This window comes from Leucoraja erinacea, chromosome 17 (genome assembly GCF_028641065.1).
Source record: "Leucoraja erinacea ecotype New England chromosome 17, Leri_hhj_1, whole genome shotgun sequence".
Lineage (NCBI taxonomy): Eukaryota > Metazoa > Chordata > Chondrichthyes > Rajiformes > Rajidae > Leucoraja > Leucoraja erinaceus.
In genome coordinates, this window is record NC_073393.1 from 43,649,909 (window position 1) to 43,668,872 (window position 18,964).

The 18,964-nt window shown below is 43.9% G+C and overlaps 1 protein-coding gene across 1 annotated transcript in view; it reads left to right on the plus strand.

Annotated features, from left to right (window-relative positions):
* LOC129705477 (PH domain leucine-rich repeat-containing protein phosphatase 2-like) overlaps window positions 1-18,964 on the plus strand; it is a 159,437-nt gene that overhangs the window by 89,189 nt on the left and 51,284 nt on the right. Inside the window, exons 7-11 of the mRNA XM_055649067.1 lie at window positions 13,438-13,584; window positions 16,067-16,297; window positions 17,215-17,417; window positions 18,060-18,120; window positions 18,337-18,432. Coding sequence (XP_055505042.1) covers window positions 13,438-13,584; window positions 16,067-16,297; window positions 17,215-17,417; window positions 18,060-18,120; window positions 18,337-18,432 — 738 coding nt within the window. The remainder of the gene's footprint in view (window positions 1-13,437; window positions 13,585-16,066; window positions 16,298-17,214; window positions 17,418-18,059; window positions 18,121-18,336; window positions 18,433-18,964) is intronic.

Here is an 18,964-nt window from a genome sequence, read left to right on the forward strand (position 1 = left end):
ACATATTGAACAACCGGTACATGGATAGCCGATCTTAGTTTAGAGGATAACCTGGGGCAATGTTTTCACATCAAGGGTGATGGATAGGATTGACCAGTCAGAGAAAGTAGGGGCAGGTCTGGACATCAGCAGGATGTTGCTTTGGGCCAGGCTGAAGGGCCTGTTGTTGCCATGTTACATGTTACTCTCTGTTTGGAGAAACAATCAAGTCCAATAGTATGAGCTGAGATAAAATAGTTTCATGATTGATTCATTATTTGAAGTACTTTTATTGACCAAACTTTATTTGTAGTGATGTTTGAATTATTCTTTGGAAAATTCTTCTTTGTATTTTTTTGCTTTTCTCCCTTAAATTGAGCAAGTAAATATCATAATATAATGGAGATATAAACATATTAAAAGCATTAGATTACATGCCAGCTTGTGACAATGTTTTCAGTTGAAGCCTTTGAAAATCTGCTGAACATCATAGAGTATGCCAGGTGTTACTGCAAGTAAATCTTTCCCAACCCTCACAATTCTTACAATTCAGTAAGCTAACTTCTGCAACTCACTAGAATTTGTTTTAATAGATATTTAAGCAAATATTAAATAAAACAATATTAAAACGCTGTTAGCAGCACGGTGGCACAGCAGTGGAGTTGCAGCCTTACAGCAATTACGGCACCAGAGACCCGGGTTCAATCCTGACCACGGGTGCTGCCTGTACGAAGTTTGTACATCCTCTCCGTGACCGCGTGGGTTTTCTCCAAGATCTTCGGTTTCCTCCCACACTCCAAAGACTTACAGGTTTGTGGGGTAATTGGCTTGGTGTAAATGTAAAATGTCCCTAGTATGTGTGGGGATCGCTGCTCGGAGCGGATTCGATGGGCCGAAGGGGCTGTTTCCACGCTGTATCTCTAAAACTAAACAATGAAAATAAAGAATTATATTTTTTCTAAAATAATCAAAAAGAGAGAAGCATACTTTACCTGCTGTCTCACTGTTGCTGTTAGGAAGGTGATTGAATACAGTCGCAGTTGTTAAATTTGGTGATTAGGGATCAAGTGATCAATTATTTGGATATCTAATGATTCAGATTGTTTTTCATTGAATAAAAGGTTTCAAGTCTAAGTAAACTGCTGTTCAGAAATTGTTTTCACAAAACATATTTAATGGAATCAAAAGCAATTTAAACTTAATTTTTGAATGCTTACATTCATTTGATAAAATATATATATTAGTGGCATCTTAAATACTCTCACATTTTTGGATGTCTGTGCAAAGCCCACTCCAAATTTTGAGGAAGGACATTCTAGCTATTGAGGGAATGCAGCAAGTTTGGCGCACCAAGTCCACGCTGACCATCGATCACCGTTGACACTAGTTCTCGGTTTCCCCACTTGCACAACACACTCGGGAATTTACAGTGTCCAAGTAACCAACAAACACACACGGCGTTGGGATGTGGAAGGAAACCAGAGCATCTGGAGAATATCCACGCAGTCACAGGGAGAACATGCAAACTCCACACAGACAGCGCCTGAGGACAGTATCGAACCTGGGTCTCTGGCACAATGAGGCAGCCACTCCACCAGCCGCATCACTGTGCTACTCAATGTAGCATCTGATCCTGCACCTCCTCTCACATGTCCATCCAATGACCCAAACACGCCTTCCAGGTGAGACATACCTCGTCTACTACATTTGGTGTTCCTGATGTGGCCACTTTTACATTGAAGAGACCAAGCTTAGATTATGTGGCTGTTTCGCTGAACACTTGTACTGTGTCTACACTGGCCTGCTGGATCTCCCAGTTGTGAACCATTTTAATTCCACTTACCATCTTCCCATTCCCATACCGACCGCTATACTTGGCCGCTTCCATTGCCAGAATGAGGCCACACGCAAAGTGGAAGAACAGCACCTCATATTCACTTCTGCAGCTTACTAACGGTATGAACATTGAATTCTATAATTTCAAGCAATTTTCTGCCTCCCCCCCCCCCCCCCCCCCCCCCCCCCCCCCCCCTCCACTATTACCTGTGCCCCCCCCCCCCCCCCCCCCCCCACATTGCCCCCACCTGCCCGTCACCCTGCTCCTTTCCTTTCCTTCGTATATTTCCTTCCCATCCCCGTGTCCCCTATTGCTCTTTTATTGTCCCTCTTTCTCCTCCCAACCATCCCTTCACACCCATATCCCTCCATCTATTTCTCACCTCTTCTCCAATTAACTGACACCTTTATGTCATCTTCTCACCTCTACAGCTGCCAAGTAGTATGGATTTTCCGTATTTAGTACAGCCATGAAATTAAATGGCGGTGCAGGCTCGAAGGGCCGAATGGTCTACTCCTGCACCTAATTTCTATGTTTCTATGTTTCTATGAAATGCGATCAGAATATGGATGTACGAATTTATTTTGTAAAATATGCATTTTTACAAAATCAGCCCGACTTCCTGTTGCATCTTGCTGCTTAAAACATGCAAGGATATAAAATGTCATACTGTAACTCTAAAATTATAGCAGATTAATTAGTATTTCAAATTTTAAGATCTGGATGATTATTTTTGTAAGCTTTGATCTGCCTGTCCCGGTACAGGTTTAAACAGCGCTGTCAGTTTAACGCGTGGGAATTTAAATGAACAGCGCAATGGATTAAAAAAATAACGCTCCCAGCTGGAGCGCTATTGCCTTTACACATAGCGCTATGGGCTTTACACATAGCGTCATGGGCTACACACGACAGAAGGAGAGAGGGAGTGGGAGGGAGGGAGGGAATGAGAGAGAGGGAGGGAGAAAAAAAGGAAAGAGAGAGGGAGGGTGGGAGGGAAAGAGGGAAGGGGAGGGAAAGAGAGAGAGGGGGAGGAAGAGAGAGAGGGGGAGGAAGAGAGAGAGAGAGGAAAAGAGGAATGAGAGAGAAAGCGAGGGAGGGATAGGGAGGCTTCCACAATGGCTTCTACATCATCATCTGGTGCTAAAAGCAGGAAGCAGCCGTTCAAACAGCAGTATACAAAGAGATGGCAATGAATGCACTGTCAAGTAAGGTGCGTAGAAGACATGTTAATTGATAGCAAAGTTATGCATTCTTGTCAATAGTCAATAGTCAATTTAATTGTCATTTGGACCCCTGGAGGTCCAAACGAAATGCCGTTTCTGCAGCCATACATTACACACAAATAGACCCCAGACACAACATAATTTACATTTTACATAAACATCCATCACATTGCTGTGATGGAAGGCCAAAAAAAAAACATATCTCTCCACTGCACTCTCCCCCCCCGATGTCAGAGTCAAAGTCAAAGCCCCCGGCTGGCGATGGCGATTGTCCCGCGGCCATTAAAGCCACGCCGGGTGGTGCGAGGTTGCACACCGGGTCTTGGTGTTAGAGCCCCCGGCGTGCGCTCGCAGAGTCCCGCGGCCATTCCAAGCCGCGCGGGGCAGTGATGTAGGCCCCGCTCCAGGAGCTCTTCGACCCCACAACTCGGGCGGGAGAAGTCGCCGTTGCGAGAGCCCTGAAAAGCGGTCTCCCTCCAGGGATCTGCGGGCTCCCGGTGCCGCCGTCCGCAGACCCGCAGTAGCAGCCTCCGCATCAGCAGCAGCAGCGGCAGCAGCAGCAGCAGCGCTCCACCACCGCTCCACCCGCTCTGGACTCGGCCAGCTCCGCGACGGTGAGGTGAGTCGGCACCAGAGTCCCCGGCTTCTTCTGTTGGAGGCCGCTCCTCGTTGCAGCCCCAACGACAACTGAGACCCGACAAGATAAGGTCGGGTCTCCAGTGCAGGGAGAGATTTAAAAGTTTCCCCCTTTCTCCCACCCCACCCCCACCCCCCCACACACACACCCCCACAAAAAATAACAAAAACTACATATAAACATAGACAAAAAATAATAAAAACGCGGACAGGCTGCAGAGGCCGCTGCTGACCAGAGTCGCGCCGCCTACCGGATTGTACTCTTACATGTTCAAGTTCAAGTGAGTTTATTGTCCTGTGTCCCTGATAGGACAATGAAATTCTTGCTTTGCTTCAGCACACAGAACATAGTAGGCATTTACTACAAAACAGATCAATGTGTCCATATACTATGATATAAATATATACACACATGAATAAATAAAATGATAAAGTGCAAATAACAGATAATTGGTTATTAATCATCAAAGTTTTGTCCGAGCCAGGTTTAATAGCCTGATGGCTGTGGGGAAGTAGCTATTCCTGAACCATGGGTATGACCGCACGTAGAAAAATAACACTTTCAGCAAAATGGCACCGCATAAAATACTGATTTCCTCAGCAAAATACTGATTTTCAGGTTCTAGAATATTGAAATGCTCTGACAAAACTTGGCAGCTCTGCCTCTAGCCATTGTCACACTCCACCCAGCCTCCATTCAATCCCCCCTCATCTGAATCCACTGATCACTTGGTCCCACCCCCTCCATTCTTTTCCAGCTTTCTTCCCACTTCTCGAAATACTCCGAAGAAGGGTCCCAACTCGAAATGTCGTCTATATTTAGTGTTTTGCTCAAGGTTCCGGCATCTGCAGTTTCCTATGTTTCCTATGTCTCCTTATCAGTGCCAGTTTTACATAGCACTCAAACTGCTGAACTTTATCTACCTCTTTAAGTGTCTTCAGTGATCATCACGCTCCATAATCCTGAAGCTGAGAATTCGAGTTTTGCCGCAGTCTTCAAGCAATTCCGATGCTCTTTCATTTTAAATGACAACTCTCTTCTAACAAATTTCCCCTTTGTAGAGATACTCTCACTTGTAGAAACATCTCACTTCTATCCTTGGTAGAAATTAGCCTCTTGAATATCTTTGGGAAAACCTCCAATGCCATGATTTCCGTTCTTGCATCAGGAGATCATAACTTCACAAACAACCTTTACAATTAGAATATAGCAAGTCATACAGTGTGGAAACGGGCTCTTTGGCCCATCTTGACTACACCGACCAACATGTCCCGCCTACACCAGTCCCACCTGCCTGCATATGGCTCATATCCTTCTGAACCTGCCCAATCCATGTACCTGTCTCAATGTTTTTTAAACGTTGTGCTACTACCTGCCTCAACAACCTCCTCTGACAGCTCGTTCCATACACCCACCACCCTCTGAGTAAAAAAGTTATCCCTCAGGTTCCTATTAAATCTTTCCCCTCACACAAACCTATGCCCTCTCATTCTCGATTTAAGATACTCCAGGCAAGAGACTCTGTGCATCTGCCCAATCTATCCCTCTCATGATTTTATACACCTCTATGAGATCACCCCTCATCCTCTTGTGCTCCCAGGAATAGGTGGGATATAATATGGTGCCCAGAATTGATTACAATACTCTAAATGCGACCCCACCAACATCATGTATAACTATAAAATAAACTCCCAAATTATATACTCAATACTCTGACTGATGAAGGTCAATGTGCCAAAAACCTTTTTGACCAATCTATCTACCTGTGGTCGACACAAAAAGCTGGAGTAACTCAGCGGGGCAGGCAACATCTCTGGAGAGAAGGAATGGGTGATGTTTCAGGTGAGACCCTTCTTCAGACTAGTTAGGGAAAAGGTAAACGGTTTTGCCAATTTTAACAATGTACCTGCACTCCCAGATCCCTCTGCTCTACCACACTCCCCTGAGCTCTACCATTCACTGTGTAGGTCCTGCCCATGTTAGCCTTCCCAAAATGCAACACTTCACATTTCTCTGTATTTAAATCCCATCAACCATTCCTCAGCCCACCTGGCCAACGGATCAAGCAATTTTTCACAACCATCTTCACTGTCTACAATACCATCCAGTTTAGTGTCATCCGCAAACTTTCTAATTATGCCATGTACGGTCTTATCCAAAACATTGATATAGATGACAAACAGCAATGGGCCCAGCACCGAACCCTGAGCCACACCACTAGTCACAGGCTTCCAGTCAGAAAAGCAATCTTCCACCATCATCCTCTGATTCCTTCAATGAATCCAATTTTCAATCCATTCAGCCATTTCTCCTTGGATCGCATGGGATCTAACCTTCCAATTGTAAGAAGACTTTCCTATTTCTAGACTCCAATTTTCTTGGAATGAAAGTCAATGTGCTATTTATCCTTCTAGCTACATCCCACACGGGTATGCTAACTTCTAGATTCCTCTGTTCTAAGAGGTCAACCCCCCCTTTCCTGTATTCATCTATCACCTGTCATGCTTTGTCCTGCCCCACCTCTTTTCCTGCCTCACCTCTTTTCCAGCCTTCCCTCACCCATTACAGTCAGTCTGAAGAAGGTTCCTGACCCAAAACGTCAGCTGTCCAAATCCTCCAGAGAAGCTGCCTGACCTGCTGAGTTACTCCACCACTTTGTGTTCCCTCTGTATTCCACTCATTTGCAATTATCTCCATGAGATAATTGTCTGCTTTTCAATTCCTTCCATGACTTCACACTTTAAAATATTAAACCCAATTTGCCAATTCTCACTGACGTATTCAGCCATTCTATATCCTGTTGCAGAGTCCAAGTATACTCTTCACAGCATTCAATGATTCATGCCTTCCCATCTATTTTCATATCACCAGCAAACGTTAGTATCTTGTATCACTGTATCTTAGCATTATTAATCTATACTGAGTATATATTGTGGCACTCAATTAGCTACACCCTTCCAGATAGAAATATACACATTTATTTTGATTTTCTTTCTTCTACATGATAATCAGTCTTCGATCCACATTAAAATACTTCCCGTAATGCTTAGTGCAATAGACATTCAGGTGGAATTTTATCCAATGTGATGTGCAAAATCAAATATAATCTATCTGCAGGACTGGGTTATTACATCCTCAAAGACCTCCAGTAAATTTGCCCAATATGATTTTCTTGTGCAGGGAAATATTTACACACTCACAAACTTACAAACTTAAATTAACCACTCAAAATATGCAGAATAGCCATATTACTGGGGAGAGATATTAAATCTATTGTTGTATTTTTGAAACACTCAAACCTCAGCATCTCATGCCATTTCCAAAATGTAATAATGTCTGTAATCCTTAGTGGATTCATTTTAAGTTTGGTTATTCTTCCAGTTGCAAAGACATTATTGATTTAAAAAACTTCTATTAGGAATTTGCTGTTTGATAATTGACTGTGGTTCTAAATACATTTTATGTAAGAAATCCAAAGATTTGGGAAAATAATTGATTTTTTAAGCATTTGTTTGGCCAATCACAGTCACAGTGATGCAGCAGTTAATGTTACTGACCCAAGGCTTCAGGACACCAAGTTTGACCCTGACCTTGGGTGCTGTCCGTGTGGAATTTGTACACTCTTCTCATGACTACATTCTGGTTGGTGCACCGGTTTCCTCCCAAAGCACTAAGGTCACGTCGTTAAGTAATTTTGATACTTTCAATTATCACTTTGTAAGTAGCATAAAGGATTAAAGCAGAATCAGTGTGTATGGGAGAGAATAAGTTGCAGGATATGGAATGGAATACGTTATTGTCATGTGACAAGTCACAGTGAAATTCTTTGCTTGCATACCCAAGATATACAAATAGCGGCCACCTATGGCGCTGACAAAGTTACAACGTACGCCAGCTCCTCCTTTGTTCCCTCCCCCCTCTCCCACAGTGGTTCCCCAATGCCGGGTCCCCATTGTCCATTGTTCTTCCCACTCCCCTCACAGCGTTCCCCATGCCGGGTCCTCCATTGTTCTTCCCCCCCCCCCCCCCCCCCCCTCCACGGCAGTCTCCCCATGCTCTCATCGACCGCGAGGCTTGACCGACACTGATGGGATTTCTCTGCTAGACATTGACCGCGTGGTCTAGTCCTGTTACATAATAGGAACAGAAACCCAGTATTGTGAGTTATATTCGCTGCTGCATCTGCTTACTAATCTTGTTTTTAGCTGGAATAGTTTAGTGTAGAAATACAACGTGGACGCAGGCCTTCGGCCCACTGAGTCCATACTGACTAGCAATTGCCATACACACGTGCTATCCTGCATACTAGGCACAATTTACAGAAGCTAATTAACCTATAAACCTGCATGTCTTTGCAATGTGGGAGGCAATTAGAGTACCTGGAGAAAAGATAGGGAGAATATACAAGACAGTCCTCGTATTCAGGATTGAACTTGGGTATCTGGCGCTGTAAGGCAGCAACTAGACTGCCACGACACTGCCGCCCTCTACTGACAGATTCTATTGCATCGGTTTAATGCTGCATTTTCAAGGTCCATTGCACAAGCAAAACGGTTCCGCATGGTAGGCTGGGATCGCAAATTGTTTGGGATCCAGGGAGAGCTTGCCAACTGAGTGCAGAACTGGCATCATGGCAGGGTGGTGATGGCTGGGGATCTGTGATAAGTGATTGTCATCTATATCAACGATTTGGATGAGAATCTACAATGCATGATCAGTAAATTTGCAGATGACATGAAAGTAGATGGTGTGTAGTAGATAGTGAAGAACGTCATCTGTGCCAATGAATAGGTAATAGAGTTTAATGCAGACGTTGCATTTTGGGTAGTGGAGCCAGGGCAGTATCTTCACAATGCATGATAGAGCACTGGGCAGTGTTGTAGAACAGAGTGATCTGAGCATACAAGTACATCATTCCCTAAAAGTGGTGCCACAGGTAGATAGTGTGGTGACGAAGGCTTTTGCCATATTAACCTTCATAAGTCAGGGAATTGTGCATAGAAGATGGGATGTTATGTTACAGTTGTACAAGATGTTGGTGAGGTCACTGTAGTTTAGTTTAGAGTTACAGCGTGTAACAGGCCATTCGGCCCATCAAGTCTGCGTCGACCAGCGATCACGGTACAATAGCACTATTCTACACACAAGGGACAATTTACAATTTTTAAGGAAGCTAATTAACCTACAAACCTGTACATCTTTGGCATGTGGGAGGAAACCAGAGCACCCGGAGAGAAAACATGCGGTCACCGGGAGAACATGCAAACTCCATACAGACAGCACCCATAGTCAGGATCAAACCGGGGTCTCTGTCGCTGTAAGGCAGCAACTCTACTGCTGCGCCACCCTGCGGCCCTGGACCATTTTGTTCAGTTTTGGTCATTCTGATGTGGGAAGTAGGTAGACTGGGCGATGTTCAATGACTTGGCAATGGACCTGAAAAATACACCACGGATCTCACTGACTTGATAAGAAAATGTGTGGAGGAGTGTGTTCCCAACAAATCCATCAGAGTGTTCCACAACTTGAAGCCTTGGATGAAGCAGAAGATCTGTAATCTTCTGAGGACCAGATCTCGGGCATTCTAGTTTGGCAATGAATATTCACATAGGAAGTCCAGGTATGAATTTGTTAAGGCTGTGGCGTCAGCCTAAACACGGTCCACTCATGCTCGAACCCTCGTCAGGAGATATGAGGGCGGGCACGTGATGTCATGGGGTAGAGGGAGTGTCCAGGTACTTAAGGTCTCTCACCTCGAGACCTTGAGGAGTCAACCGGTAGCTGAGCCCGAGTGAACAACCTCGCTCAGCTACAGCAACAACGTAATATAGTTAGCGCACCAACCTAACGTGTCACCACTGAATAAACGACTCATTGAACCGGCCCGGTCTCACCTTTATTCACCACATTTGGTGCCACTACGCTGGTGACCCCCGACTGTCCAAATTGAAATTTGGTCTCTCCTGAAGCACGCAGCCTCGGGAGACCTGATGTCTGCAGCCGGCTGCCCAGCCCTGCAGAACGACGCTGCCGCCCCCACCAGCTGCTGCTCACCGGAGCTGAGAAGCCGTCGCTGCTGCCGCTCTCCTGCTCCCGGCAACAGGGCAGGCCGCCTTGTGTGACAGCCGCCGAGCTCCCCCGCATGACCTGCCCGGAGCCGACCACCGGAGCGGTGAGGTTTTACCAGCCGCCGCTGCCCCACCAGCTGCTGCAGGAGCTGCGAAAGTAGCAGCCTCCTGCCCACAGCAACGCCGATGCACGCCCGGCGGCCCCGGGAGCAGAGAGAGAGAGTACCTGCCACTCTCCCGCTCCCGACAACGGACCAGGGCCCGGCCTTGCATCGCGAACACGACTCCAGGCCCAGCACTGCTCCAGGCCCTGCCCCGGCCTCACCTCACCTGCACCGCACCGGGCCTCACCGCGGACACGGCTGCAGACCTGGCACCACAACAGGTCTCACCGTGGCCACGGCTCCACACCCTGCACATCACCTGGCCCCGCCGGCCGCTGCCCAGGGCCTAGCCACCCAATAGGGCGGGCTTACCTGGGGCGCCTGCCGAAGAGGCCCTTCTTCATCTCACCGGCATGGACTCTGAAGATCCCTGGGCGCTGGCTGCCTGTCCGGTCCAGGGATTGAATCGCTGGCGAAGTCTGCTTCAGCCGGCTGGCAAAATGGCCGCCGCGGCTGCATAAAGCAAGCAGCCGCACAACTACGAAAATGGCCGCCGCGGCCGGCCAGAAGAGAAGCTCGAACTTACCGGCCACCGCGCCACCTTCCGGCCGGATGCCGTCACTGCAGCTTCACCGGCGTCCACAGCGCATCCTTTCAGACGGATGTAGTCCCTGCAGCCTGAGCACCGGTTGTAGCGCCTCATTCAGGCCGGCGGCTGTCACTGCAACACTATCGTGCACTATGAACACTGGACAATTTGAACTTTGGACACTGATTGCACTGTAATTTGTCTTGTTAATGTTCATTTTGTGTTCTCTGCCTTTCCACGCCCGGTTCAGGAATTGGTTTGTTTATTTTATTTAGTTTTTTTCCCCTCATCGCTGCTGGGGGCCTGCAGGAAACTCTCCCTTAGCTGATCGAGGAAATGCGAGTATGTCTCTTCCGTCCGGCGGCTTCTGCATCAGTCCGCTCGCACCCCTCGATACCTCGGGATCGCCCACGCAGAGCGTCACTGCGCCCGTGGAGCCTCCGTCCCGACGCATGCCCGGGGTGTCCCGGACCCACATGCAGGAGCCGCCCTCGACCATGCTATTCCTTCCTCCTGTTCTGGGGGGATCCTGTGGCGTCAGCCTAAACACAGTCCACTCATGCTCGAACCCTCGTCAGGAGATACGAGGGCGGGCACGTGATGTCATGGGCTAGAGGGAGAGTCCTGGTACTTAAGGTCTCTCACCTCGAGACCTTGAGTAGTCAACCGGTAGCTGAGCCCGAGTGAACAACCTCACTCAGCTACAGCAACAACGTAATATAGTTAGCGCACCAACCTAACGTGTCACCACTGAATAAATGACTCATTGAACCGGCCTGACGTCTCACCTTTATTCACCACGTTTGGTGCCGCTACAAGGCTATCAAAAAGGTTAAGAGAGACTTCCACTCTAAATTAAAAGATGAGACGGACGTTTGCCAGCTGTGTCAGACCTTTCCTGCCATCACATTCTACAAAGCAAAACCAAGTGGTTGTCACACTTGCCACGCCTCCAGACACTTGAGACTCCACACTCCTCCCCTGAGCTATTACGAGTGACACCTTTAATCTGTTCCCCTAATCTATCACTTGGTATAAATACTTGAGATCATCACCAATTGGGTGCTGACTAATCATTTCTGCATTCTGTTGGTTTGATAGCAGTTCTGTCAGTTCCTGGTCGATATCATTCGGTTCTATTCGCATCTGGATTTTGGGTTTTCTTCAGTACTTCTCGGTGAGCCTGCATTCGAGTCCTTTCCATTTCGGGGCCTTCTGACAGATTAGTCGGCCGGTATGGACTCAGCAGGCAATTCTGATCAGCCCGACTGGAGTCTTGGCACTCCCAGTTCCGTAACTGAGGATTTACTGGCTCGGCTGTGCAGGGCTGTTCAACTTCAAGGCTCCACTCTTGGCACCCATGAGACTTGAATAGACCAACTCGTAGCGACCATCCAGCAGTTGGCAAACACTGTCAACCAGGTCCTGTCACACCTCGCACTGCTGATCTTTGCTGATGCCTCTCTGCCTCTGTCCACTTCCAGCCGTATCCAGCCCACGTTGGAAGCAATTGTTATAACGGGTGTGACGAACAAGGCAGTTGGAAGTAGGGGAGCTCAGATGATGAGAGAAATTGAGCTTATGGTCATGAATAAGGAGAGATGGGCTAACTGTAGGCAGCAGGGATCAAGCCTCTGGAAGAGTAAGAGACTCAGGAGGGTAGTTAAGAAGGAAATCAGGAGGGCAAAAGGGGGCAGGAGATAGAGCTGGCAGATAAAATTAAGGAAAGTAATCTTGTAAGTACATTAAGGGAAAGAGGATAACGGGAGAGAGAATAGGGCCCTTCAAAAACCAAAGTGGTCGCCTAAGGACGTTCTTTTAGGAAGGAGATGAGGAGAAATTTCTTTAGTCAGAGGGTGGTGAATCTTTGGAAATCTTTGCCACAGAAGAGGAGGCTGTCAATGGATATTTTAAAGTAGAGATAGATAGATTTTTGATTAGTACACGTGTCAGGTTATGGGGAGAAGGCAGGAGAATGGGGTTTGGAGGGAGAGATAGATTGAATGGGGAATTTGCCCATCTCATACGGCTCTCCACATAGGGTCTTAAGTGATAGGAGTGGAATTAACTCATTTGGCCTATCAAGTCTACTCCATTTCTTAAGAATAGATTAACATTTTTAAATAGCCTAAGTGTCCAAATAACATTCACACAAGAATTCACAATATAGCATAATTTAAAAATCGCATTGTCATGGGTTTATAGGCCTAATGGAAGGAATTTAATGTTTAATACCTGTAAATTAATGGCCATTAAATCAGCTTGCGAGTGGGTTTTTCTGGAACGCGACCATTTGGAACGTTGAGGTTGCGGTGATTTAGTTCCCCATATCGGCAGCAAAAACACTGCCGGTTCGTACGGGGAAAAAAATCACCGTTTCGCAACTTAAAATGTGAATTAAATGCATCTTAAGAAACACTTTTATACTTATAAATAAACTACTTTCTTTTACCTGTCTTCTACGTAAAATCCGTCCCCGTTGACGGCTTCAGAAGGTGATTTTAAAATCACTCCAGCGATTTTGTCGGGCAAATTTTTTTTTAAAACACACACAACGGCCGTCAGAACGATTCTTCAGCAAAAGCTTGCACTCCAACAAAATATAATCTAGGACCAGGTCGGAGAAAACCGCGTTTTAACCCCCCCCCCCCCGTCAAACGCGCCAAAATCGCGCACACGGGCAGTGGCAGAATTGCAGCGCCGCTGAAGGTAAGTATTGTAACATACCTAATTAAAATGTTTGGGAAATTTCATTTTGATTCCCTGTGCAGTTAAACAAGCTTTAGGAGACTGTAACTGTCACTACCTTTCCGTAAAGTACGACAGTTGTGTCCACCAACTATTTTGATTTCAAAGTTTTGGATTCATTTCATGGAGCAATCAAAAGTGTATGAATATATGAATATGTATATGATAAAGGTTGTGATAAACAGTGGCAAGAAATGTGTGAACCAAGGAGACATTTTCAGGACTAAGCTCTAAACTTCTTTTTAAACTTAGATTTACCCAGCTGAAAAGCCTGAATCTGTCCAATAATAAACTGACAACATTTCCAACATCCTTGTGCGAAATTGGGACTCTTACTGAAGTCAACCTCTCCTGTAACAAGATACACAACATTCCCAAAGAGATTGGAAACCTGCAGAAGTAAGTGTTTTAATACAGTTTACAAATGAAAGTAAAACAATCTGATCCGGTAATTCATATCTCGGTTTAACATCTGGTGAAAACAGTTATTTTTGTTCCGCTGTTTATGGCTGTAGAACATAGAACACGAACAGCACATGATAAGGTTCTTTAGCACACAATATTTGTGTTGAACTGGACGCAAAGTTCTATTAATCTAGTTTCCATGTACTCTCTCCATTCCCTGCATACCCACGTGCCTATCCTAACATACTCCAGCATTTTGTGTCTACCTGCCACACTAAAACTGTTAAATGCTACCACCACCATGCTAGGCAGCATGTTCCCTCACCACTCTGTAAAAAGACTTGCATGTCCCTTTCACCTTAAAGCTGTATCCTCTAGTCTTTGATATTTCCATACTGGGAAAATGGTTGTGACTGTCTATCCCTTTTATATCTATCTGATCGCCCCTCAACCACCGATGTTCCCGTGCAAACAATTCAGGTTTGTCCTTATAACACAGGCTGCATTCTGGTAAACACCTTCAGCACCTTTTCCAAAGCCTCAACATCCTTTCTGTAATGAACTGAACACAGTACTCCAAATGTGACATAACCAAAGTTCTATAGGGCAACTACATGACTTGCTGACTCTTATATTCAATGCCCCCACAGATGAAGTCAAGCACACCTCACTTCTCCTTTACCATTGCCAAATAGTGTTGTCACTTTCGTGGAGCTATGGACTTTGACCTCAAGATTCCCCTGTACATCAATGTGGCTAAGCGTCTTGCCATTAATTGATATACTTCCCCCTATATTCGACCTCCCAAAATGAACCACCTCACACTTGCTTGGTCTATAGTCCATCTGCCCATTTCTGCAGCTGATCTATCCTGCTGGATACTTTGAGAGCCTTCCTTACTGACTGCAACTCCACCAATTTTGGAGCCATCTGCAAACTTAGTAACCAACCATCTATGTTTACAAAGTCCATCCATAAGTCCATCGAAAGTTTACATTCATATGTATCACAAATGTCAGAGATCTCTGTAGATTCCTGTAGTGATTCACTGGTCACAAACCTCTTGTCAGTATAATACTCTTTCACCACAACCTTATACTGTGTGAGCATGCCAGTTCTGAATCCAAATCATAATCTTCTGGATCAGCCTACCACGAGGGACGTTCTTATCCTGTCTCGTTTCCCCCCCCACCCATTGCCTAGTCTCACACCTATTTCTTCCTTCCGCCTACCTCTCTTTTTCCACTAACATTCCTCCTTCTAGCTTCACAATTTGCAATTCAATCCGTTTGACTAACACCTGTATTTTCATCTCTGGCCTTTGTCCAGCCATTTCCTTATCAAAAGCCCCCTTCACAAAATGGGTGGTATTGTAGTTAGTGAAGATGGTTGTCCAAAATGTCAGCAGGATCTTTATTGGTTGGGCATGTGGGTTGAGGAGTAGATATGGTGAAGTGCAAGATGTTATATTTTGGGAAGTCTAATCAGGGCAATGAAGGGCAGGGCTCCGGAGGGAGCATTGTTGAGCAGGATCAAGACGTGCAGGTAAATAGCTCCATGAAAGATATGTCACAGGTAGATGTGGTGGTCAAGAAGGCTTTCGCCACATTGGCCTTCATCAGTCAGAATATTAAGCATAGAAGTTGGGAAGTCAATATATATTGTACAAGACATTAGTGAGGCCATAGTTAGAGACCATTTTTATAGAAGCCAATTAACCTGCAAACCTGCACATCTTTGGGATGTGGGAAGAAACCAGAACACCCGGAGAAAGCCCACTCAGTCACTTGGAGAATGCACAAACTTCCTACTGACAGCACCGGTCAAGATCGAACATGGGTCTGTGCAGCCTCAAAATATCATTTCAGATTTCCTGTAATATTATCTGCCAGAGCTATCTCCTGACCCCTTTTTTCTCCTCTTAATTTCATTCTTTAGCGTGCTCCTCAGTTCCCAAAACTCCTCCAGGGATAAACGTGATCCCAGCCGCCTCCTTATTCTTGAACAGAGCCCCAATTTCTCTTGAAGATAGACACAAAATGCTGGAGTAACTCAACGGGTCAGGTAGCATCTCTGGAGAGATGGGATGGGTGACGTTTCAGGTCAAGACCCTTCTTCAGACTCTGAATTTCTCTCGCCATCCAAGCTTCCTTCCAGCCACCAGCCTCGCCCTTCACTCTACCAGCAACATGCATGCCTTGCATAACAAGCATAACCCAGCATAGAAGCTAGTTTTACACACCTTCAGAAGTGGAAATAGGCTTACCACTGTCCTTTCTTAAAGAGCTTCTTTAGTTTGTTTTACTTTGCAATATACTAATACATCTGTATATTTCTTTCAGTCAATTGTCAAACCTTTAGATTAGCATGGTTCCCCAAGTTTTTCAACAGTTTGGACTTTTGCACGTGTAAACAAACTAAGGCATTTTATGTATAAAACTTATAGTGAAAATATATGATTTATTTCTATTCCCAGTCTTCAGACTTTTATTCTGGATGGAAATTGTCTTCAAACATTGCCTGTGGAGTTGGGAAATGTACAAGAGCTGATGCATCTTGGCTTGTCCTTCAATGACTTCAAAGTGATCCCAGAAGTGTGTACGATTTTGACAGCCATGGAAAAACTTAGCATGGCTGGAAACCTTCTGGAGACATTGACATTGGAAACACTGGGGCAGATGACTCACATTAAACACCTAGATCTGAGGTAAGATATGTTAAATGCTACACCTGGGACTGTAGCCTTGCCAGACACATAACCTCTGCAATTCAGACAGCCACAATATCATAAATTCAATCTCTTAAGGTTTTTGAGATTTACCATAGCAAAATACAATCAAATTAAAAAGGCTTTGCATATATTCACTTATTGAACGTGCTGTTTACTAATAATTAATTGCTGTTCATAATTTTTGTAATTAAAGAACAGATTTCTCAATTTTCTGAAGTCGGGACCTCCAAGTCTTTTCTGAATCTTTTTCGTAATAAAATATTTGTGCAGATTGTGATGTTAATGTCACAGGGTTGGAAACTTTATTACATACTTAATTAATTTCAGATTTACTAGCTACCCGTATAATATAAGTTATTCTTAAAATACTCTGTTATTATCCATTCTTGCAAAGGGAAGTGGGGAAGAAATTATGTTAATAATCAGGTGGAATAATTATACAAGATGCCATAAGAGAGTATCTTTAATATTTTGCATCTTGGAGACGGGCCTGCAATAAGATGAGCTGACTTGTGTTGTTTGCTTTTAAAAACTCTGGACTCATAATATTATTTTGGATTTGATGACTTGTACCCCAAGGGTTTGCTTTCTTGCTTAGGGAAAGTCTTATAAGATATTTTTTATAAATGTAGCAACATGTAAGGGCACAATCTTAGCTATTGATGCGAATAGTCCTTAATAGTCTTGTCATGTCCTTAAGAAATTCTTGTAAATTGGTGCAGTTCATTGCTTGTAGTTTAGTAGTACTTATTTATATTTAATGGTCATAATCATCTTTGTTACTTATGCAACAAACAGTAAATTTTCCTTTTGACGTCTATAGTTTTACCTGTCAGTTAAAATATGATATTTGTCATTTTGGGCTGAATTTGACATTTGTCTCTGTTTTTTAGGTTGAATTTAATTGAGTCTCTGGTGATCGACAGTCTAGAAGCTATAAACCATGTCACTTTCCTGGATCTACGAGACAATCTCTTGACTGAACTTGACTTAAGTTCTTTTGCAAGTATTGAACATCTACATTGTGAACGTAACAACCTGATCACCCTTACAATAAGTGGGTTTTCTCTGAGGACATTGTATGTTGGCTCTAACCGTAAGTGAACAGATTTTTAGTTACTTCCTCTAAATTGTCATTTTCTTCTGAAGTCTGATCAAATGATTATGACGTGAATGATATTCAAATTTGTTACAACTTTGTTCTTACCAAACTGAGAAATCTTAAGAACAAGATTGTTTAAAAATATGTGGTTCTTGGATTGAAAGGGTACGATGGAATGATGTTTGACTTTAAGGAAAATTACTATGTGACAATAAGGATGAAATCAGGCATGATATCTTTGAAGGGGATGGTAAAAGGGGACATGTCTGAAGAACAAAGAAGCATTTTATTATTATTTTGTAGCTAAGTTAATTTGGTGGAAACCGCTTTGATCTTGAAAGTTAAGCTCTGGATACCCCCTCAGAGCATTTTGCATTAATTTTGCACATCGTACCTGCTGCAATTTTAGGTGGATGTAGAATATGAAGTCATAATCTAGTAATAAAGAAATAATAATAAAAGAACAACTTCAGACTACAGAGAAAACTGGCAACTATATATTTTTTGTGAATCTAATACATTGATATAAATGAAGAAAAACATAGGGATATATTTAAATTCATATTATTCCTTGAGATTGATCAGAATTTCTTAAAGATATCCTGTTCTAATAATTTATTTTGGGTGTCCATTTAGAGTTGACAACATTGAGTGTATATCCACTTCCTGGTCAGCTGGTTCACATTGATCTCTCAAGGTAGGCAGGTATCAAATGGTATGTACATAACCAGAAACAATTATAGAATCTCCTTTTACTGTGCCAGTAAAACTAAAAACAGTCACAGTTCATATACTCTACCCGTAAAAGTAAAATACCACACAAGCCTGTGATTAGTTGTTTTCAATTATTCAACACATATTTTTCAAAGTAACTTTTCTATTATATTATAATCAATTGTTTTTACCTTTATAGGAACAAATTGGAAGCTGTACCAGACTGGGTCTGTGATGCCAAGAAACTTGAACTGCTGGATGTTAGCCATAACCTGATTACGGAATTACCTATGAGGTGGGAAATGCTAATAGATTTCACATCTTACTGCTTATGAATAGTTTGAGGGATAGAGATCTGTTCTAAGGTGATGTCACTGATGGTTTTTCATTATTAACATCTTATATCTAACAGTTTGCTGGAAAGAGCTTTGATCTTGAAAGCTAAGTTGATATCTTTGCACTGCCTTCAAAGCATTTTGCATTCATTTTGTGTGGTGTACCTCTGCAATTTCATGGATGTGTAGAATATGAAGTCATAATCTAGTAACAGTGAAATAATATGAAGGCTTTAGGGGTTACTACAATTGATTGGGGCATTATGTCCTTAAAACCCTGACAGAAATTGTTTTAGGCATCCATAACAGCTAAAGCAAAGCATATTTTGTTGTATTATACTACCTATTGCAAAGAACTATGATATATTTTGGGTACTGATTATCACTAAAACTTTGGAATTTCATTTTAGAGTTGGTTGTCGCTAGGAATTGGCTGTCTAGCAAGATGCAAGTCTACTTGCAGAGCAGGCTATGAAATTTGTGGCTCAGTTC